The 22,744-nt window shown below is 43.0% G+C and overlaps 1 protein-coding gene across 1 annotated transcript; it reads left to right on the forward strand.

Annotated features, from left to right (window-relative positions):
• The first annotated feature begins 3,725 nt into the window (after positions 1-3,725).
• GPR132 (G protein-coupled receptor 132) lies at positions 3,726-9,467 on the forward strand. Its single transcript, XM_009903832.2, has 2 exons — positions 3,726-3,779; positions 8,361-9,467. Exons 1-2 carry the CDS (start codon positions 3,726-3,728, stop codon positions 9,465-9,467), a joined length of 1,161 nt encoding a protein of 386 aa, XP_009902134.2.
• The last annotated feature ends 13,277 nt before the right edge of the window (positions 9,468-22,744 follow it).

The raw sequence follows: 22,744 nt of genomic DNA on the forward strand, positions 1-22,744 counted from the left end.
AAAAACCTGCCTGAACTTCAGGTGGTTACACTTGATGGCCAAATCCAAGCATATGCCCTGCTTTGGTTCAGCAGAAGGCTTCTAGAGGTCTTTCTTGTTTCTCGAGAGTCTTCCCCATGGCTGCAGCCACCAGCGATCATTCAAAAGAGGGTAAAATTCAAGTAGAGATCTATCAAATATAAGCAACTTGCCACTTTCAGGAATCATACCGATTTTTTTTTCTCCTGACAAGGTATTAAAGCTACTTACTGTGATGTTTTATGTCTCTGCATCCAAATGCCATCAGTGTTTTCCTTTTGATCAAGCTAGGACTGAGGCAGATATTTTAAGGCAGAGATGTACTCAGGATGGATTCCCAGTATAGTCCTGGAGCTTCAAAACATCCTTTGTTCTCTGAAGAGCTGTGAAATTACATGATTTCAAATCTGTGCATTCATATATTGCATTCATATTTGAAACTATATAGCTTCAAATACCACTATCTTGTTTATGTCAATAAAAAATATTGGTCTGCTGGGCAACTAAGTGAAGCCATTGCTGATTTTCCTTTGTATGCTGAAACTAGCTTACAGCATTGACTTAATCTGATGATTTATTACAAATGGAAAGCAAACCCAAAAGAATAAACCAGTTCACTCACTTGCTGGGCTAATGGGTCATAATCTATTTTTAAACCACAAAGATACCACAAATATTTTTCCTACATTCAAGAGCAGCAGAGGAAAAAAAAAAATAATACATGGCAATTCTTACTTTCTATTGATCTTAACAGACAGTCCATAAAGTTTATAAGCAGGAAATGTCAGTTTTGCATTGGAAAGAGAAGCCCAAGTTCTGAAGAGGAGTGATATTGCTGGTGATGAGTATTGTAGGTGGTGTATCTGTCATATCTGGGAATCGAAGTTTTATGATACTAGGTTATGATTCAGACTGACACCATGTTAGTACTCTTGTGTCAAATAGTTACAGTACTCCATGTTACTAAGAAAAGCACACAAAATCTCTCACAAGAAACTCAAGTCTTATGTCATTGAAAGTTGATTTATACTTCCAAACATACAGGTTATTATCTTTTCCAAATATTTGGGGCAGGAATGAAGGTGTGAAGGGATGTGTGTTTATTGTTGATTTTTTTAAATATCAACCATTATAAACACGGTGCTTTAAAAAAATTCTTCTTAATATCCACATATCCCCTCAATATCCCCTTAATATCCAGTATCCCCTCAGCGTTTTCAGCATTAATAATCAGCCTTGACATAGAAGACAGATTAAAAAATAAATATTAGAACATTTAAAATATATTAAATAATATGCTCTGCCAATCTATTTCTACTCATGCTATGGATTTCACTGTGTCCCTTTTTTTCTTCTGTCCATTTATACCTCAGGTGAATTAATCCAAAGATTTTCAACCACTGTTCTGTTCAACTCTAGTGCTTGTTTTAACTTCTCCCTCTTTTCTGTAACTTTATCTGCAATTATCATTTTTACCTTTCCTAACAGCTGCTTTGGTGGAAATTGAAATATTTTCACATGAGTTTTCACTTCCCTCTACATCTATGTTAGTAGAAACATTTCAGTCTCTTGAGGGAAGATCAGATATTAATGCAACTGGCCTGAATTAGCAGCAGGAGCATCTAGTCAAGCCTCTACACCTTTCAGGACCCTTTTCTTCTTTATTCAGGGGCCAGACCCAGTGAAGACCTTTATTTTCACTCTGAAAACATAAACTCTAAGCTGACAGGCTCACAAAAGTCCACACACTTTTCAGGGCTTAGCAGCAGCATTTTCTAGGCAAAAAGAGATAAAGAGACTGATGTGGTTAAAGCTACTGACCACCTCTACATGACTCCAATGACCTGATGCACAGTTTATCCAAAGTGCTCTGCTCCAGAGAAGATGCCCAATTGGGTAACCTGTTTACAAAGACCCATAAACAATTAGCAGAGACTGGCAGTGCCTCCACAGACTGTTGGACTATGCAGCTCACACTACCATAGCACTATTCTCAGTACAACCTCTCCCTCCACCTGCCTCTGACTGTTCCACTCCTGGTCATGTGCTACTTACTACTAATTCCATTGTGCCAGCTCTGGTTCTACATTGATGCTGGTAAGCCACTTCAGAAAGGCCATCTGGTGGGCAGATGACCCAGAGAGAAAAAAGGAACAAGTTCTCTGCTAGTTTGCCACTCTGTGCATGTTCACTGCAGGGTCGGGGACAAAGTAGAGAGAAAAAATAGTAACAGCTAGGCTGTTACTTTGTCATAACTGTAATGTGAAACCACATCCTCACAGCATCCCAGGTTCATGATTTCGTAATTTCCATTCCTCCTGATAAATCCAAGCCACTTGCCACAAGGCACGTAAGGTGCACTGAATCAAACAGAAGGTGAGTAGCAAACCACTGTCAGTCTCAATGTGATTCCACAGTCCTGTTGGTGGGTCTGCAGCAAGACACTTCGGCTGCTCTCTCATCACATCACAAGAAAATGGGATTACATATCTATGATGCCTCTTCTATCCACAACCCTTTTCATTTGGGCATCTCCAGGTGCCCTGCTCTTTTCCAACATTTTCTCTCCATAAGACCTAGAGAGCATGTAGTCACTCCATTTTAGGAGTAAGAAATGTTATTATCTATTCATCTAACAGTGTGAACATAATAAAACAACATTAAAAATGCTAGACCTACCTATTCCAATATTGGTGGCTATAACCTAGGCCAAGAGCAGGTGTCAGGGGAGAGTGTAAATACAGAGCAGATACACAACAAATCTGCCTTGGTGGATTACCCATCTTCCAGCAATTTGTGCTCAGGTGCTTCCTGAGTCAGCAATGATGTTTCTGTCCTGGAAAATGAGATGTTTTGCATGTCTTGAAGGTGAGAAACATGCACATGGTTTGTCATGTGCAGTGAGTCTCACAGAGCAAGAATCCTCAAAGTACTGTCAGATATGCACTGAGCTGATGATGAAAAAACACAGGACCTGATGTAATGCCTTGTAATGGTTGGTGAGCCCTAGCAGGACAGAATAGGTCACAGAAAGGTGAGAGCAGGCTTTGCTCAACTGAAAGCTACAAGGCCGCTAAGGAACCTAATGTATTGAAGCAGCTTCCCTCTCACTCATCCTTGGCATCATGGCTATGTTTGACCCTCTATAAGTGCTTGAAAGTTGCTGGATGTGATAAATTTCTTAAGTTCTGCTGCTCCAGTCAAAGCTTCCATCACTCAGACTGCTCCTTCTATCACTCAAACTGCTCATCACAAATATTATTAGACATGAACTCTGAAATGGTATATGTTTTTTTCAGCTCTGTAATTACTTTTTATTTGAATGACTATCTGAGATGCAGGTTAGCCTGCTCCAGTCCTGCACCATTGTGTGGCAACAAAGAAGTGCTCATAGGTAACCAACTCCCTCTGTAAATAGAGCAGCTCAGTTATGAATGCCATATTTGAGAGATGTAGGAGAATACATCCATCACAGCCCAGACACCACACAGGAAGACAGAACTAGAAATCTTCTGGGCTGAGCCAAATATCAAAATAAGCTTGAAAGAAGATGATAAAAATGTGCATTCAGTTGCAGAGGAGCAATGTCATGGGGAGGAATTTTACAAATTGTTTGCTGAGCTCTGTTTTCTGATCTTCAGTTTGAGAAAGAAATCCTTCGGCAGGCCTGGAGAGCTGAGCAGAGACAAGTTCAGAACTGAGGCTGGATGCAGTGGTCAGGGCCAGAAGATTCTTCCCTGGACAGGGTAGAGCACCAGAAGGAGAGAGAGGGGAACAAATAGATGCCCTCCTCTGCTCCTTCCTGATATGGGACTGGGACGAAGAAGATACTGTCTCTTCTCCCAAGTAACTAGTGATAGAACCAGAGGGAATGGACTCAAGCTGTACCAGAGGAGGTTTAGGCTGAACAGTAGGGAAAAAAAATTCAGTTCAAAGGGTTGTCAGGCATTGGAACAGGCTGCCCAGGGAGGTGGCTGAGTCACCATCCCTGGATGAATTTAAAAGCTGTGTGGTTGTGATTCTTGAGTGGTTGAAGGTGCACTTTCCTTCCCTTCATGGTGGACTTGGCAAAGTAGGTTTAATGGTTGGACTTGATTCTATATGCTGGGAAGGATCCTAGCTCCTGATCTGACAGGCTAGACCTTCAGGAGAGGCATTCAGCACATGTTTTTTTCTCTGCAAGTGTAAACTCATGCCTACAGCTACACTTAGCAGGATTTGAGCTTGGCAGCTGACAGTCATTTAAATGTGAAGGTCTCTTCAGCTCAGCCTTAGCCCTATGGCTTAGGCCATACATCAAAAGCCAAGGAAAATAAGCCTGCTCTGTGCAGGCAACTTAAGAAGTCACAAGCATCTCCTTCCAGAGGTTCACTCACAGGCAGGAAGACTTGGGGCAGAGAAGGGAAGAAGGGAAGAAGGAGGTAAGAGAAAGAAACGTTGGGAACAACGTGTCTACAGAATAACTCTTCTACCACTTCCTTCCTGATCTGCACCATCACCTGCTGCTTGCTGGTGAGAGAGGTACCTCTGGAGAAGCATGCCTTTGCACAACAAGCACAAACAGCAGGCAGTGCAGAAAGGAGAACATTCAGAGAAACACAGGCTCAAGAAAGCAGGCAAAACCCAGGGAGAGGGAGGAGAATGCTCTTTCAACTGCTCTTGAAGGTTTATTTGTTAAGGCATGCAAGGTAGACAGCCACCGAGTAACCAAGATGACATGTGACTGTGCCATGTCTCTGCACTGGTTGTCACCATCTGCTCATGTAGGAGTTGTATTCACCTGCTGTGCCTTGCCTTAAAAGGGGAGGTCTCCAAGAATGGTCTCTAGTGTGCAGATGTACAGCAGCTCTTACATTGGTCAGATGCAACTGAGTTGAGGACAAGCTCTCATATGTCACATCCCAGGTGAGGTCTGGGCAGAGAACCACTGCTGACCCTGAAATCAAACACCCTTTTTATTCCCTCTACATAGTGGTTCAGTAGGTGGCCCAGACAAGATGCCACCTCATTCACCAAAGATGGCAGGTGCCCAGAGACAGCAAAAAAATCAAGTCATCACCAGCCCTTATCAAAACCATCAGTTAACACCAGCTATCACTTTCACTGCTAGGAAACCAGGGAAGGAACTTTACACCATCTCGCACAGAAAGCCTGAAGCAGCCCTGGTGAGTACCATGCCATTTTCCCTACACAGCATTTAGGATCCTCTTCTCCAGTCATTCTAAAGATGTGGTATTTGAAATTAAAGGAAACTTCAGTTCTCCCATGAAAGGGCTTCAACATACTCACTGAACTCCCATCCAATTCTCAGACATGGAGGGATGTGGCCCTTTGACAAGACACTTTGGCCCAACTAGCATGGTGACCACTACCAGCTAACCCTCATCTGTGCATTAGCACATGAGCAGAGGATGGTTTGCCACAAGGGGAAGTGGAAGGTAGTCACAGAGCAAGGTCACACCCTCTGGTGTACTTCTTCTACAAAGAGCACTTTCTCACTTCCTCTGTCTGTGAAGGCCCCTTCCTAACATCCTCACCCCAAGAACCAGCTTCCTCTGCTCCTGGTGTCAGGGACAGTAGGTACCACTTGCCTCTGCCTTGACTAGTGGCTTACCAGGACATCTTCACCCAGAAGCTGCTATCATTGAGTGGGCTTTTACTGCATTGGGGTACTTGACAGAAATAAACACCTCTCAACATGGGCCAGGAGATCCTTTCTTGGTGTTTATGTCTGTGGCTAGCACTGTGCAGCTGTGAAGGTCTCACAGCCTAAGGCAACCTGTGTCCATTTTCTCACACTGTTCTCATAATCTGGTAACTAAAATAAATCAGGGGACCTGATTGTCCTTCAGGCTCTAGGGATCTTGCATGACACAAACTATCTAAGATGTCCAGGGTAGAACTGCTTGTGATACTGCAAGGACCGTTCTTGCCCAACTGGAAGGGAAAGAATGTCCCCCTCAGCTTGTCCACTGTCCCAGAGATGCAGGAGACAACCCCACTGCACTGGAAGCAGACTGCTTTCCCTTGCTCTGCTTGACATGGGTCCAAACAAGCAACAAATAAATGTTCTGAGTCTGCTAAAAGCTACTTTCTCCCCTGCATGAACTCAGACCTAAAGAAATTGCTCATGCACATTGTGGACCAGGAAAGCTCATGACCCTCCTCTGTCTGAAGAGACTTGGTCTTTGTCAATACATCTCATTCTTGCAGAGTTACCTGGTTGTTGCCTGAGGCAGGTGTCCACCCTGTAAGAGAATGCCCAGAAGATTACACCAGACAAGACCTCTTTTCATCAAGGATGTTATGCATTTATACATTGGAGACCTTCAAGTTATAAATACAGCAAAGTACAATTTTTAAGGGCACACAACACCATTATGGGGTACCCACCTCCATATTCCTCTGTTCACTTGGAGAAGACTTCTGCATGGAAATCATAGATTGACTTTGCAAAAAATGCTTCTCCTATCACTACTTAGCACTAACTAAGTGTCAGGTCTGCTTTTGTTTATGGTCATCTTTGAAAGCCGGAACCTTTTATAACCACTCCTGCTCAAAAAGTATTAAATTTCTTTTCCTCCATTTATTGAATGTGTATATTCTTTTCTTTGGTCTTGTTTGCCTCCTCCGCCTGCCTTTATTTCCTGTTGCTTCCCTGAGGCATTGAAGAGATGTAGCTGCCAGTTTCATTGGCTTAATATGGCAGGTATTCTATTGCACCACAAGTTTATGTTCTTCATCTTCAGCCATTCGTTGAGAGGAAGAAGTATGAATTACCTGTAGCTGAACCACTATGTTGTAATACAGTGTGGAGGTACGCACCAGCAGCCAGATTCTGCTTACTGTATGCTGGGTAGTTTCTGACACAACTGCCACTACCCACTTCAGATGGTTCTTCCATCTGGCCAACCATAAATGATAGCTTCTTTCAGAAGTCTGCCTGTTAAATCTCTATGTTTGTAATTTCTATTACTCAGTTGGGAAAAGGGAAAAAAAAATAAAGAGAGAGAGAATGGAAAACTAATGCCCTCAGTTTCCTCTGGAAAGTGACTTTAGCAACTGATCATCAGTTCAGTCTTACAGTGCTGGGACCACTTCTGTTTAACATCTTTGTTGATGACCTTGATGAAGACATAGAGTGTGTCATCAGTAAGTTCACAGATGACACCAAGTTAGGTGGGAGTGTTGATCTGCACCAGAGAAGGGAGGTGCTACAGAGGGCCTTGGATAGATTGGATCAATAGGCCAAAGTTAATGGGATGAGCTTCAACAAGGCCAAATGCCAGGTCCTGCACTTGGGTCACAACAACACCAAGCAACGCTACAGGCTTGGGGAAGTGTGGCTGGAAAGCTGTCTGGCAGAAAGGGACCCGGGGGTTCTAATCGACAAGCAACTGAGTATGAGTAAGCAGTGTGCCCCAGGTAGCCAAGAGAGCCAATGGCATCCTGGCTTGTGTCAAAAATGCTGTGTCCAGCAGGACCAGGGAGTGATTGTCCCCTCGTACTCTGCTCTGGTGAGGCCACACCTCGAGTACTGTGTCCAGTTTTGGGCACCTCAATACAGGAGAGATGTGGAGGTGCTGGAGTGAGTGCAGAGGAGGGCAACGAAGTGGGGAAGGACCTGGAAAATAAGTCTTATAAGGAGTGACTAAAGGAATTGGGGCTGTTTAGTTTGGAAAAGAGGAGGCTGAGGGGAGACCTCATTGCTCTGTACAACTACCTGAAAGGACTTTGTGGAGAGGCTGGTGCTGGTCTCTTCTCACAGGTAATTAGTGATAGAACAAGAAGGAATGGCCTAAAGCTATGATTGGGTAGGTTTAGACAAAAAATTTACAGAAAAAAAAATTTACAGAAAGAGTGGTCAGGCATTGGAATGTGCTGTCCAGGGAGGTGGTTGAGTCACCAGTCCTGGATATGTTTAAAGGTCATTTAGACATGGTGCTAGAGGATATGGTTCAGGGGTGAACATTGCAAAGTAGGGTTATTGGTTGGACTTGGTGATCCTGAGGGTCTTTTCCAACCTGAATGTTTCTGTGATTCTGTGATTTATGGAGCAGCCTGGTTTAGGGCCAGTCCCCAATGCCCTGTTTTAGTGAATAGGTATGCTGACATTCCATGTGAAGAAAAGCATTTATTCCTGGAAATAAACCAGACCCATCTTCCAGGGAACACTACAGGAGATCAGCAGGCCTTAGAAAACATGCCTGTCTTAGATGTTTCCCCAAGACAAGCACTCTACTCATTCCTGACATGTCCTGTTGGCACCTAGGGGACCATAACCTTTACTGAACATTTGTAAGTGATGCAGATGCTAACTTTCCATCTTGTATTCTGATTCTCAGGAAACACCATCCAGAAAAAGAATAATGGAAAATTGTACGGACACAAATAACAAGTGTGAGGGAATTCCCTACAAAGACAGCAAGACACTTCTCGTTGCTGTTTACAGCATCGTTTTTGCCATAGGCCTTCCAGCAAATTTTGTAACTTCCCTGCTTACATTTGTACAGATCCAAAGGAATATAGTAATTGCCATCTACATTTTCAGTTTATCACTGAGTGAGCTGATGTATTTAAGTACCTTGCCTCTCTGGATTATCTATGTGCAAAATGAGCACAAGTGGAATATGGGTGACACAGCTTGCAAAGTAACAGCATTCATTTTTTTCTGCAACATATACATCAGCATTCTGCTTTTGTGCTGCATTTCTGTGGATCGTTACGTGGCACTGGTGTATGCTCTGGAGTCAAGAGGGAAAAGAGAACAAAAAAGGGCAATCATAATAGTGTGTTTTCTCTTTGTTGTGGTTGCAATAATCCACATTCCAGTATTTACCATGAAGAATGTGAACACCTGTTTTGACACTTTGCCCCTTGACATAAAGCTGGCTTCTTTCAGCTTTGCCAGATTCCTATTTGGACTTGCCATACCTTTCACAATTCTCATTTTCACAAACTACAAAATTTTCCAAACTACAAAAACAAGCAGCAGCTTGACTTGTCACCAAAAAGCCAAAGTGAAGTACCTGGCTATCACCATTATTGTCATTTTCCTCATCTGCTTTGCTCCATACCATGTGGTACTCATAATAAGATCCATATACTTTTTGTTTCATCAAAATTGCTCATGTCCATTTGAAAAAGTCATATATTCAACTTTTACAGTGTTCCTGTGTTTAAGCACTGCAAACAGCATTGCTGATCCAATCATCTATGTGCTGGTTAGTGAAAATGTCAGAAAAGACTTTTATAGGAGTCTCAGAAGATGGAGATATAACACAACCAGGCTGAATTCATCCATTAATCACAAGACTGACAGCATAAAATTGAAAATGTCAAAAGAATCACAGGAAGGAAGGCTAAGAGAAGAAGACAAAGAAATACCGGATTCATCTGATATTCAAAAGACCTGCAATAGTGGCAAAGACCAAGAAGGTGGTAGCTAACAGTTAGCTGCGGACACAAATAAATTCCCAACACCAGCTGCAAGCTGCAGACTGCATGTATGTTTTTGCATGCTGACATCCATAGGAAGTTTTGTCATAGTGCCTTGGTCAGCAACTGCTTGAGGACACTGCCGGAGTGACATTTCTTGTTTCTGTTGATCTCCTACAATAAAGCGTGTTCACCAGTATCACTGGTGAGAACATTGCTTTGCTAAGGACATGTGGAATAAACTAAGTAATTTACTTCGACTCAAATTTGGATCTTAAAAACTTATTTTGTACTGTCTGTTTTCCTCATACAAATTCAGAACCAGTTTAATCTTCTGATATGGACAAAAAAATTGTTGCTGAGAAGAACAATGTAGGGCCCATTCTATGGTTGAAATTTTAATTTCTTGAGGAGGAACATGTTCAGATTCTCATACACATACCCTACTGTCAATATTTGTGGTTAACCAATGGAAAATATTAAAAATGAGGAAGTGTGGTGGGTTGAAGTTTCCCCCCAACATTAACTTTGCCAGACCGACTCAGTTAGAAGCAAATGAAGCTGTATTTTACAAGCTAAAACTACATTATACAATGGAATGCAATGAGTATGTACAAAATATACAGTATTTACAATATTATACAGATATTTACAATTAGCAAACAATACGAAAATTCTGGTCTCTGACCAGGGGAGCCATTCCACTGCCTCCCCTCCCCCTGTCCCACAAGAGAAAAGGAGCGGAGAGAAAACAGTGGGTTAGACTTAACAGCTCAGCCAAGACCAGCCAACAAGCAGGTTAATCTCTCCCAAGTGAAGAAAAACAGCAGAGATCAGGAAAGAAGAGAGAATTGTTTATGTGCAGCCCATCTTATTCTAGATATTTATCCACTGAATTTGTTTAGAATAATCTTTTGTTTTCCTTTTTACAGCCAATAGTGATTTATTTATATTTTTCTACCTTTCTGCTCAAAATCTGTAATTAAATTTTAAAGGCATAGCCTAAAACCACCACAGGAAGTATTTCAACAGGAGCTTTAAACATGTTCCTAATATTTCAGTATGCAGTGTTATCTACCTCATACAGTCAGTGGCCTGGTAACAGACCAACAGTACTTCCACTGTTACTAATGAAGATCCTGCACTGTCCTGAAACTCTTAACATTCACAATTCTAATGCTCATCATTTCGCAATTAGTAGATTTTACTTTATTTTGCAGTTAAATCTGACATGCAGTGGAGTCATGAGTGGTGTCATGGACTAGTTTTATGCCACCTCTGCAAGTTTGTTGAACTTGTGTTTCATTTCTGACTAAGCTACCACTTCCCTTTTGGTATTGATCCGATTTTTACTGTGTAGGAGCCTGTACAAGACCTAAGTGCCCTGCTGACAGGGAAGTGCTGCCAGCATGGAGAAAGCAGTTCCTTCCCGCCACAGACAACATCTCCCTCAGACATGCTGGCGGTGCGCACATGACTATGCTGGAGCAGATTTTGTTGTTGCTGGTGCCATTTTCACTATAAATTATTTATGGTAGTTTCCTGTGCCTTCAAAACAGAAATAAAAAACCAAGAGTGATACAGTCTCTCAAGAGTCATCTAAACAGCTTTTTCAAATCTTTATGTGATCAAAGTGGTGTGGTTCGCATTCTCTTTCCCACTGCACAATTAAGTTTTGCACAGGAGAGGGGTGATTCTCATACCCTGTTTGCACCAGGGATTCTCCATCCCCTCATGATGCAATCTTCAAATGAGAGGAACATGTACCATAAAATGTGAAATCTGTTATTCCCAAACTAAATACTAATATCCTGGTAATAGGTGTTAGTTGCTGCCATCAGGAGCTATTGGTAAGAAAGAGTAGGACTCTAAACTCATTATGTCTCATCACTGTAATTCAGACCACTGATAACTTCTAGGGTTTTACTCTTCATCCTGTAAGAAACACTCTGAGATAATGAAGCAAAAAACAGCGCTGCAGACTGACAGAAAATGTGCTGAGGCGAGGTGATAAGCCAGGTGATAAGAATTTCACAAAACATCATACAAATGTCATCTACATAAACAACCTCAAAATAAGCCTTCTCCATACACCATGAAATGATCCATCCTGTTTCACAGAATCATAGAATGTTAGGAGTTGAAACGGACCTTGAAAGATCATCTAGGCCAAACCCCGCTGCCAGAGCAGGATCACCTGGAGTAGGTCACACAAGAATGCATCCAGGAGGGTTTTGAATGTCTCCAGAGGCAACTCCACAATCTCCCTGGGCAGCCTGTTCCACTGTTCTGTCACCCCCACAGTGCAAAAGTTTTTCCTTATGTTCACATGTAACCTCCCATGATCCAGCTTGCACCCCTTTCCCCTCATCCTTGTGACTGGACATCACTGAGAGGAGCTTGGTTCTATCCTTCCACAACACTCGCCTTTCACATATTGATAAACACTAGTGAGACCACCCCTCAGTCTCCTCCAAGCTAAAGTTACTCAGCCTGCTCAGCCTTTCCTCATAAGGCAGATGTTCCACTGCCTTCATCATCTTTGTGGCTCTGCGCTTGACTCTTTCAAGAAGTTCCCTGTCCTTGAACTGAGGGACCCAGAACTGGACACAATATTCCAGATGCAACCTCACCAGGGCTGAGTAGAGGTGGAGGAGACCCACACCCCTTCTAACATACCCCAAGGGGCCACTGGCCTTATTGACCACAAGGGCACATTGCTGGCTCATGGTCACTCTTCTGTCCAACAGGACCCCCAGGTCCTTTTCCCCTATGCTGCTCTCTCTACTGGCAGTCTCAGACTTTAACAGGGCCCTTACATTTCAGCCCATGATCACAAAGCATCCCCTGAGTAGTTAAAGGTCTGGCATAAAATACTTTCTTGATGGAGGTGAAGAACCAAAGAGAAGAGAGGTACTGTGAGAAAGGGTGCTATACAAAGTCCTGAAAAGCCTCGTACACCAAAAGTTGCAGATGTTCTGAACAAGTATGCAAATACCTGAGTGTTCAGAAAGGTACTTAGAAATGTATCAATTCCCCATCTGTAAAATAGGGCACTTCTTCCCTTAATCATTGTCTGTCTTCTCAGTGTAAAATACAAGCCCTTGCAGGAGATACTAGAAAGAGTGATAGGTGAGTTGCACACATAAGCAAAACTTACTGCAATGGGGCAGTGAACAGCGTGGCAGCAAATATGTTACTGAAGCACAAGTTCTAATGAGTCAGCACTTTCAGGGTCAGATTAAAAGCACTTTTTTTGCTTCTATTTATGCTGGGGTATCAGAAAAAAAAAAGGGGGGGGGGGGGGAAGGCAAAAAATATACACATTTTAACTTTGGACCTCCTTCTGGTACCATGGGCTCTAGACACTTGGGGACTTCACTGGGATTTTCCCTCACTGGGATATTTTGGTGTTTGGAAGTGTTCTGTTGCTTCCAGAAGATAAGAGTAATACTGATCCACAAAGTTGACTTCCAGAATGGAAACACTCAGGGCCAAGTGTTCACAAGGCTCACAATATGTCTCTGGGTACAGAACTGAAAACAATCAGTGGTGCAAATAGTATTTGCTATTGCAACTTCTGCACACAGTAGGCCACCTACTAATTTCTAAAATCCTTAGTACTTTGAGACCTATCCATGTGTACAATGACTCTCAAGCTCTTCCCTTCCTGGCACTGTTTTCATGGGTTGGGAAGCACTTTCATAGACTCATAGAATTGTTATGGTTGGAAAAGACCTCTAAGATCATCTAGTCCGACTATAGACCTAACAGCACCACAGCCATTAAACCATGTCCTGAAGTGCTATGTCCACACATTTCCTGAACACCTCCATTTCTTGTCACCATATTTCTGGAATGGGTCTCTGAAAGTGTGAGCCTGGTATGCTTGAGGCAACAGCACTATTGCTATTTGATTGAAATGAGGGGGGTGCCTTTCCTAAATATAGTTGAGAAGACTAGGCTCACACTACCCACTACAGGTAATTTTTATTACTGTATTTTTTATATTTATATGTGACTTGGATAAAGGACATGTGATAAAATGGGTTTGGTTTTGTTGGGGGGGGTTGTTGGGTTTGGTTTTTTAATGCAATTTTCCATTTAGCTACATGTACAGTTCCTGTCCACTTCTAAATCTTTTGTTCAAATCTTTACTAAAACAAAAGTTAAGGAAATGGACTCAATGGAAGCTCTCAATGGAAGAGTGCACTCAACTGTACCACTTGTGGTAGCAGCTGTGTCTCAAAGATAACAAATGCACAAGCCCCAAACTAAACTCAGGACTGGATGCAGCAATATGCAAAAGGGAAGAAAGATGTAGCAAGGGAACTCAGGAGTATGAGTGAATTCTTGTATTCTTGACTGTTACTGTGGGAATGGCTCATCAAGAAAAGGCAGTAGATTCCAGCTAGGCCAAGTACAAACCTAAATTTTCTATCAGAGACAAAGAGGTGAACAAGGACCTTCATTTGTGCACAGGGGTATGAAACAGATACAGACAGACAGTAACATTATAATAGAACAGATTTGATGGGAAATGAAAGGTCAGCAGGTAACTTTAGTACTCCACAAATGGAGAATTCAAAGGCATGTGTGATTTTGTAACTCAGCAAGGGGCTTTCCCTAATGAGAGGCTGAGTGGATCCTACTGGCTTTATTCAAGGATGAGTCAGCCCCTCTTCTGATCAGAAATGTTCCCCTCTCATGAGAGGGAAGAAGCTAAAAATTGTATCAAGTACTTGGCTTTTACGATTTATTAACATTCAGATACTAGAACCATTTCTCAGCCAAATTCCAAAATGAGAAATTGCAATGTACAATGCAAAATCCCAGAAATTTTTTTTTCTTTCCTCCCTTTGGAGATACTGAAAATCATTTCCAATAAATCAGTATGAAGTTAAACCAAAATTGTAAAATCACTGTCTGCCCTAAAGGCTGTGGGAAGCTGGATGTGGATTTGAACTTTTTTTGCTTTCCCATAGTTTCAGCTCATAATGACTTCAAATCTCCAGAATGTGGAGGAAAAATAATATTTGTTTAATGTAGCTTGTATGTATTCTTTCAAGCTGTAAAGCAATACTAACCTATAATCCTAACTTATCCATGCAACAGTATCATGTCTTAACAGCATGTCACTGAAACATATCCAACATATCAGTCACCTATAGGTTGTGAGACTACTGCCTCTATTCTGAACCATGCAGCAGAAGTTTCATTTCAGAAATTATGCTAAGAGACCAATTCCCCTTTTCTATACTTACAGATTTTATTATGGATACATTTCACTGTGTTTTTCAGCATAATTCAAGCCCTGATCACTTGTAAATCACGGGATGATGTTTTTCCAGGAGTTCAGTGTCATCACAAGAGGGCACCAGACTCTAGGCTATTTCTCCTGCTGAACATGGTGGACTTCACAGTGGAAATAAATAAATAATAATATTGTTTATATCTCTTAAGTTCACAGCCTGTAGTCGCAAATTTGTAAGATTTCGTGCTGCTAGGTAAAACAGTCTGTAAAGATAAATGTGTGTGTGTGTGCGCTCATGCTTACCACACAGATAGCTGTTGAGGCAGGCACAAGTTTGGGTTATAATCTTCATCCAGGTATGGCAAAAAAACATGCAACCTTTCTCAAATGGTTGTTTACAAGTAGGCAGAAAAAAGCAGAAGCAAAAAAAGCAGAACCGAAAACTAGCAAGAAAAATCATGGGGAGAAACAGAACAATAATTCCTTTGCATCACACAATAGAAAATGGAGGATGGCTGGACTTCACAATTTTAGAGGTGTTTTCCAATCAAAACAATTCTATGATTCTATGATGGAACTTGTCAGGATTTGTCCATGATTCCCTGGAGAGGATGTAAGTGGCAGGAGGCAAACATACCATCTAAGGATTGCAGCTGAGCCAACCCCTGAGGCATCTAAACAACCAGCAACCAGGAGCCTCACTTTGTCTTCCTGCCTCTGCGAACCACCCTCCACATTGCCCTGCACCACTGTTCACTGCAGCTCTTGTGATTTATCCCAAATCTATGGGCACTTGGTGCTATTTGTTAGTTAGATAAAGAAAGATTTATTAAAGATTCGTTATTGTGTTAATATTAGACACATTGAAATGATTTCTAATTGAGTTAACCCTTTAACCAGATAAAGCAGGCAGGCATTATCAATCATGGTGTTAGGAAAAATTAAGGTTAAAAAAATAAAATTTTTAATAAGCCTTTCCACTTCTTAGTTTACCTTATGCTCACTTTTGGATACCCTCATTAAACTATAATTGCTCCGTTCCTAAATTAAGATTATTTTTTTTTCTTATAGACTGTATTATTCAGAAAAGTCACCAGTTTTCCAGTTTAATCTTTCAATTCACCAGACTCTAGAACAAAATTGGGAAACTATTCCTACACTCTAACAACCCACCACAGCCTGTCTACTTCTCCAAGGTGCACAGAGGATCATTTGAACTGCAGATAAAGTATTAATTTCTATAACCACTGCATTTCTCTTACTGATGCTTAATTTTGTCCTCCTCATTATTTATGACGGGTCAAAGGAAAATCACATGTCTGCTTTGGAAAATGTAAAACAACTCATGCTGCCAATAGCTTGTTACTAAAGTCTCAACCACCAAAATTAAATTCCTGCATAAGAAACTCAACGGTTTTAGCTTTTACTTACACACACACACACTAGTTTTCATGGTCCAAGTGCTTAACAACTTTAAGGCAAGCTCAAAAATAAACAACTGACCTATATATTCTTAAAAGTTTTATTAGCTTTAACTGTGTTTTTGAATTATAACTCTCCAGCTTGCCACTACTGCAGAAATTAGTTTCCCACTGGTATTGTAACTTTCAGGGACAAGGCTTCTAGAAACAGCTCTGTTCCTTCCAAAAGCCTGGTTTCAAGAGCAAAACACTGTAACAAAATGAAAAGATGCAGAACAGCAAAGGTGTAAGCCTCAAATTTGGCCTAAGAGATCTGAAAGCCACACTCTAATGTATGTCCAAGGATAGATGAAAAAGGAATTATTCATTAACTTCAGCTTGCAACTGCTTCAGGCTATTTTGTTCTTTGCAGTTTTCAAAGGAAGGTAGTGCTGGTGGGGGAAAAAGATCTTCACATGCACAGCACAAACGCATTCATCAGAAGCAGCCTAACTCCCAAGATGGAAATATGGTACTTAGCTTGCTGCAAAGAAAGGAATACCTTGTGTAGTGACAGGCTGCACGTGGTTGGTTTTTTTTGAGCTTGCGGGTGCTATTTAATAGTAGATGCTTAGTTGCTATAGCAACTGTCATACCCTATGGTATTTATGCTTAGACATGGAACATATATTTTAAGCAGCACCAGACAACATTCAAGTGTCCAAAATGTATGTTTAGAAGAAAATCCCTGTTATGAAGGAAATAGGTAGTTATTAGAAAACCTCTATAACACAACAAAACAATCTTGCCTTTCACAATCATAAACCAGAACTACCACGATGATACAGGAAAGGGCCTAGAAGCTTTAAAATAAAATCCCAAACAACATTTAGCACTTTAAAATCCATCTTTGCTGACTGTTACTGCATAATCTGGAGACTTCTGCTGTTTGGAACAGTGCACGGTGCTTTGCCACTAGAGGCTTCAGTCCTAGTTTTAGTACCTCACTAGGTACTGCTTTGAAAGCCTAAACTTTGTATCATCTGGGCTCTGTTTCTACCACAGATGTCATCTAGCAACACAAAGCCACATACTAGCTGCTGCCCTCAGCCTGCCAGTGCCCATATGGATTATTTGTGGTGTCAGGGCTGGAACTTCTCAAATGTGCTTTGTAGCCCCTTTGGCTTTTGTAGGTTTGCATATCACCTGGTATGGAGAACACTCTGAACTGGCTGGCAACTGTAAATCTTGCTGAAAACACTTACTTTTATTTCCTCACATCCCGGGGGTTAAGGGGCATAAACAAATATTATAATATGAGGGCACTCTTTCTCTCAGGTTCTTCCCCTTGCAAGAGGAAACTGATGTTCAGCAACTTCTTCTACTGCCTGTGAAGAGTCCTTAATGCCAACACAACCACTTTAGTCACACAGACTAAGAGTTTGCAGACTAGTACAAGCTAACAGCTTTTCTGTGTCCTGTTTCCACTGTATTTCCTGCAATCAAAACTTATTAATACCTCTTCTTATCAATTTATCATCAGTTCCTTAAAGTTATTAACTGAACTGGATAAACACAGTGGTGCTTGGGTTAGCTTACAGAATTTCTTAGTCTGTACAAGTTGTTAAATAGAAGTCCTTTCTTAGCTCATGCCACCCCCAATTCCCCTTGCCTCTTAGTAGATAGGTCAGATACCCACAGCCATGAAACCTAAAACCTGAGGCTGAGACATTTTTTTGCCTCAGGCCAGATTTGCTTTGCCACTATTGTACTGAAAGCCACACGTCCTCTCTCCTATAATTTGTATACTATATTGGTATACTACCACTCCAGTATTTCAAAGACCCAGTTGAGCCCATACAGTCAGCCAACCATTGCCATATTCAGACACGTATTACCTTGGCATATGGATTAATTGATGTGCTGAGTACTCTATGTTACTCTTATTTTGCAAGCCACTAACATGTGATGCCAGCATCATTATCATCCAATATCAAGCCACAATCAGTCCACAAATGCTCACTCACTTACTATGAATGCTTTGGTTTGTTTTACAGGCACCAGACACCTGCTGTTCTTTGTCCTGTCCCCTCCTACAGGTAGAATGACAGCCCCTCCAGGCTGAGCCCTGAAAGAGCTTACCCTCATTGAAGGCTGAGCAGAACTCTTAGCCACCTTTGGTGGCCCACACATTAAGAAACAGTAATGATACAAAAAACACTCTCTTAAATTCAGTACACGGTGAGTGAAGCCTGAACACAATGAAGCTGTATCCAGTACCTGGCTTACACAGGGCCCAGCTGAGCTGCTACATCAGGCTTACTTCATAGGGAACAGCCACATTTAATTACTCTCCTTAGCCTTTCTTCCATCTGCTCCTGGATTTTTTTAGGCTAGCTCTGCTGCAAGAATGCATCTGTCTGCAGAAACACTCAGGACTGTTTCATAATGGTGCCTATCTCAGAGGTAATCAGAATGGGCTTAAAAGAAACAGTACATTAGAAGTGGGCCTCCTGCCCTACTCTGAAGCCAAACTAAAAAGACAAACATATCTTAAACAGTTGAATCAAACAGTAATTATGAGAGAAACAATACAGCCTCTCAGCAAGTCCATGTTGCCTTTAACAGGCAGAGGCAGGCAAGCTCTGTCCCTGTTCTAAACTGGTGGGATCACAGCCAAAACTCTTCCAAACCTCAAGCAGTCGTGCCAGTACAGCACAGAGCCTGAGTTAACACACCTTGTCTCTCAACAAGAATCACTAGCCAGAGCACAGCACTGCCCTGATGACAGCTCACAGCTTCCAGTTCAGGGCTGAGTCATGTCTGGTTGGCTCCAAGCACCAGCAGCACAAGCATGCATTTTCCTGCCTCTGACTGCACAGCCATGCTCTGAACTATTCATCCAGCACCATAAACCCCAGGGCCCTTGGACCAGAGACAGCAAACACTGCAGCCATAAAGGAGTGCAGAGGGCAAACCACTTCACCATCAGCTCAGCACTGGATTTGAGACAGGATTCCATCCTATCTCGCTGAAATTATTTGTTTCAAAGCTTGAGCAACCTCCTAACTCATCTTTCTGCCCTCTTTATCAGAAAGTTTGCATGCCACCAGTTGTGAAACTCCACTAAGCCTCATACAAATATCAAGTAAAAGACAGTGCCTGTCAGAGCCCAAGCAGCCCCTCGAAGAGCCCTTTTCACAGGCTAGAAATAGCATGATAGCAGGGATCCAACAGAAGGTGAGGAACTTTGCTCTGCATGTATTTCTGTTTCTTATTCACCCACAAAAATATTATCTGCAATAGCCCTTTAAAACTATTAAACTCAACTATTATTATAACAATTTATAATGTGGAAATGTCATAGACTGAGGTTCTTTGTGCAAATATACTAGAAATTTAATTTTTTTCCTTTTTTTTTTTTTTAAATTCTTTCTTTGTCTTCTAAAAGTGCCGCTTGTGCCCTGCTCCTGGCCACTGAGTTCCTATTAATCTCTGCGGTTTTGCAAACACTGTCCAACTCTGAAGCAGCCTTTCTGTCACCACTGACGTGCAAAAGCCTGGCCAGCTCAGCAGGCACGGAGCAACTCTTGAGAAAGGAGCAAGCAAAACTCCTGAGGCATCAAGCACAGCCCAGCACAGGCTTTCTCCAGAAGGGAAGGAAGGGGGATGGGAGGGAGGGAGTAGTGGCTGCGTTCCAACAAGCATGGCACGCAGGTCACACCACCCGGTACCAGCCACCACTGAAGGCAGAGGCAGACCAGAGCTCCCAGGAGAACAAGCATACTGTGCGATGGAGAAAGCTGGAGCTGGCTGCCAGCGTGGCTCCCGCAGCCGCTGATGCTTCTCCGTGGGAGAGGCAGCACGGCTGGAGCCCGTGTGCACATGCAGCTCTCACAGATTGAAGCCAAACCCATTCTTCATCCACACTGAGCACAAGCTAAGCACTACCCAGCTAAGGGAAGGGGCTCAGGGTAGCAGCTGCTCTTGACTCAGCCCTCCTGGTCTGAGGCAGGGGCTCCATCTCAAAAAAGCCTCACCAGTGCTAAGCATAGATCTGCCCTTTGGACCTACTCACAGAGGCCGAGGTGATGTCTACTTCTGTTAAACCAGCCCTATACCTACTGTTTCCACTCAAAAAAAAGATCATCTCATTCATCCCCCTTTGATGTTCACACTTTTATTTACAAAAATGCTTCCAGAGCTTTTAAATCCTCTCAGGACTGAAGATTTTGCTGGGTGTCACTGGTGACCTATCTTCCTCGGAGAGATCAGCTGAGCCGGTTTGCATCATTTTCTTCCCAGTCACTCATGTTAGTCATTTCATCAGCAAGGAGGTTGTTCCACAGTGTCACACTAGGCACAAAGCCTCTCAATTGTCTAGAAGCTTTGAGTACATATTCTGAATCACCTTTTGATTTAAGTCTCCTGCCATTTCTAAGCAGTAATTCCCCCACCCTTTTTTCTGTTTTGGTTTGGGGGAGGTTGTTGTTGTTGGGGGTTTTTGGTGGTTGTTTGGTTGTTGGGTTGTTTTTGGTTGGTTGGTTGGTTTTGGGGTGTTTTTGTTTTTGTTTTTGTTTAATGCAGTTCTTGTCTTCAATTCAGTTTACCCTATCAGGTTGCTTAGCAGACATTTCTTTCCAGTTCTACTCTACACTTTGCCTCCAAAATTTCAGCTTTAACTCAGGCACCAGTTCTGCTTTTGTTTGCAGGTTATCTTAGTTGTGAAAGTTTCATGGGCTGACACAATTTTTTGGGGGGGTTTTGTTTGTTTGTGGGGTGATTTTTGTTGTTGTTGGGGTTTTGCTTGTTTGTTTGTTGTTTTGTAACACTGGTGTTAAAATATCATCTACTGAAACCAGTAAGAGGACAAAAGACTTCAGCACATAGCTAAAATTTGGTCATTCTCTTTATCACATTGTGATTACAATTCTATTAAATTCTTTATAACACTATTTTAGTCCTAGCAGAGACTGCTCACTTTCTAGCAAATATTTTGGACTGTATTGTTTTGCACAAATCAGTCCAGATTTTTCCATTTTGACTTTTCAGGTTTTGTTTCTCATGTATGTGAGAGTCATTTTCTCCTGAGAATAAACAAACCTTGTTATACGTTGATGAGACATAGATAGTTTCTCAGCTTTTCAGAGAAGCTGGAGTAATGAGAACCATTTGTAATTTTTCTTTCAGTGGCTTAATCAGAATCACAGACAATACAGTTCCTAAGTCATCAAACATCCTCTCATTGAGGGGGGAAAAAAAAAAAAAAAAAAAAAAAAAAAAAGGTCAAAATCCTCTCATTGTAATGAATAGGGAAAAAAGGAGATAAAGACAGGGTACTTCTCTATCTCACTACATAGAAAGGGCGATACCAATGAACGTTTCTGGCAGTGATCCCCCAGGTAGCACCCACACTGCCTTGAACGGGAAGCCCAGTGAGGCTCTAAGGTTCTTAGATTTGTTTGAGGATTATTTATTTGAATTCTTTGCAGTTTAACTAGAAGAAATCAATGTCGAGCTGAACAGACCACGAGAACACCTTTCTTTGTGGTAATTTTGCCCCATGATGCCATAAGTATCTGGGGGAAGGAGGGTGGGGGTGTCGGCGGGGGTGGGAATAGTGCACTCTGTAACCTGTCTTGTCCCGAAAGCAGATCTTGCTTTGCTATGTAAATATTACTTCCTCCTGAATTCTCGCTACATCTCTGTTGCTTTACAGCTTGTCTTACTAAACCTCCGAACCAAGCCCTATTGATGCCCCTCCACCTCCCAGCCTAGCCCACCCCTTCTTCATTTTCTTTCTCCCCTCGCTCCCCGCTCCACCGCGCCTCCGGTGGCAGCAGATCCTCCGCCTGCCCTAGCCGCAGGCTGGAGGCAGCAGCTGCTGTGCCTCCGCGGCCTCACCCCCTCCCCCCTCTCGCTGCCGTGGAGACAGCCGGCACGTAGCTGCAAGACCGGGAAAGCGACCGAGAAAGGCTCGGTCTCCCTAAGTACTTTCAGATGTACAGCAGCAGCGAGCTGGAAGCCACAGAAGCACTCAAAGCTTTCGGTTGTGTTTGTGTGGTGTTTTTTTTCTTTCCGCTCAGGGGGGCGGTTCGAACTTTTGGAGCAGCGGCTTCGTGCGGGTGTGCGAAACTTTGCCCCAAAGAAGCGGCTTCCCCGTGCTCGGACTGCGGGACCTGGGGCTGGGAGGCCAGGCCCAAACAGGAAATGCCACAAGCCTTGCTAATGGAGTCATGAGGCCTGGCACCCCCTGCGGGGCGACAGCACGAAAGAGGGGGGGAAGCAGCTGTGAGGGCGGGCCGGCAGTGGTCGGCGCCGGGAGCTGCCCGACCCTGGGGGAAGCGGCGCCTGACGGCAGAGAGTGACTAGGCCCAGCGAGGGAGGTGACGCGGCCTGGGGGTGGCAGCCAAACCCCCTTCCTTCTTGCGGCTCCCTGGGCGCCCCGCGGGCTGCAGCGGGGCCAGGTCTGAACCTGTTCTTGCCGGAGCCCGTGGCCGGGAGCCCAGACACGCCGCGGGCCCTTGGCTGCCGTTTGAAATCGGGGCGGCTCCACCCCGCCCTCCGCCTCCGCCTCTCGCCAGCCTCTCAGGGCCGAGGGGAAGGACTCAGGCGCCATGGCAACCCCTCAGCC

The sequence above is a fragment of the Dryobates pubescens genome, chromosome 5 (assembly GCF_014839835.1).
Source record: "Dryobates pubescens isolate bDryPub1 chromosome 5, bDryPub1.pri, whole genome shotgun sequence".
Taxonomy (NCBI): domain Eukaryota; kingdom Metazoa; phylum Chordata; class Aves; order Piciformes; family Picidae; genus Dryobates; species Dryobates pubescens.

What these genes read in the sequence shown, in the direction of transcription:
- GPR132 (XM_009903832.2), top strand. Translation starts at nt 3,726, where the DNA reads ATGCAGTGGTCAGGGCCAGAAGATTCTTCCCTGGACAGGGTAGAGCAC. An exon ending in ACAGGGTAGAGCACCAGAAG is followed by an intron (nt 3,780 to 8,360) that starts GAGAGAGAGGGG and finishes TATTCTGATTCT; the next exon opens with CAGGAAACACCATCCAGAAA.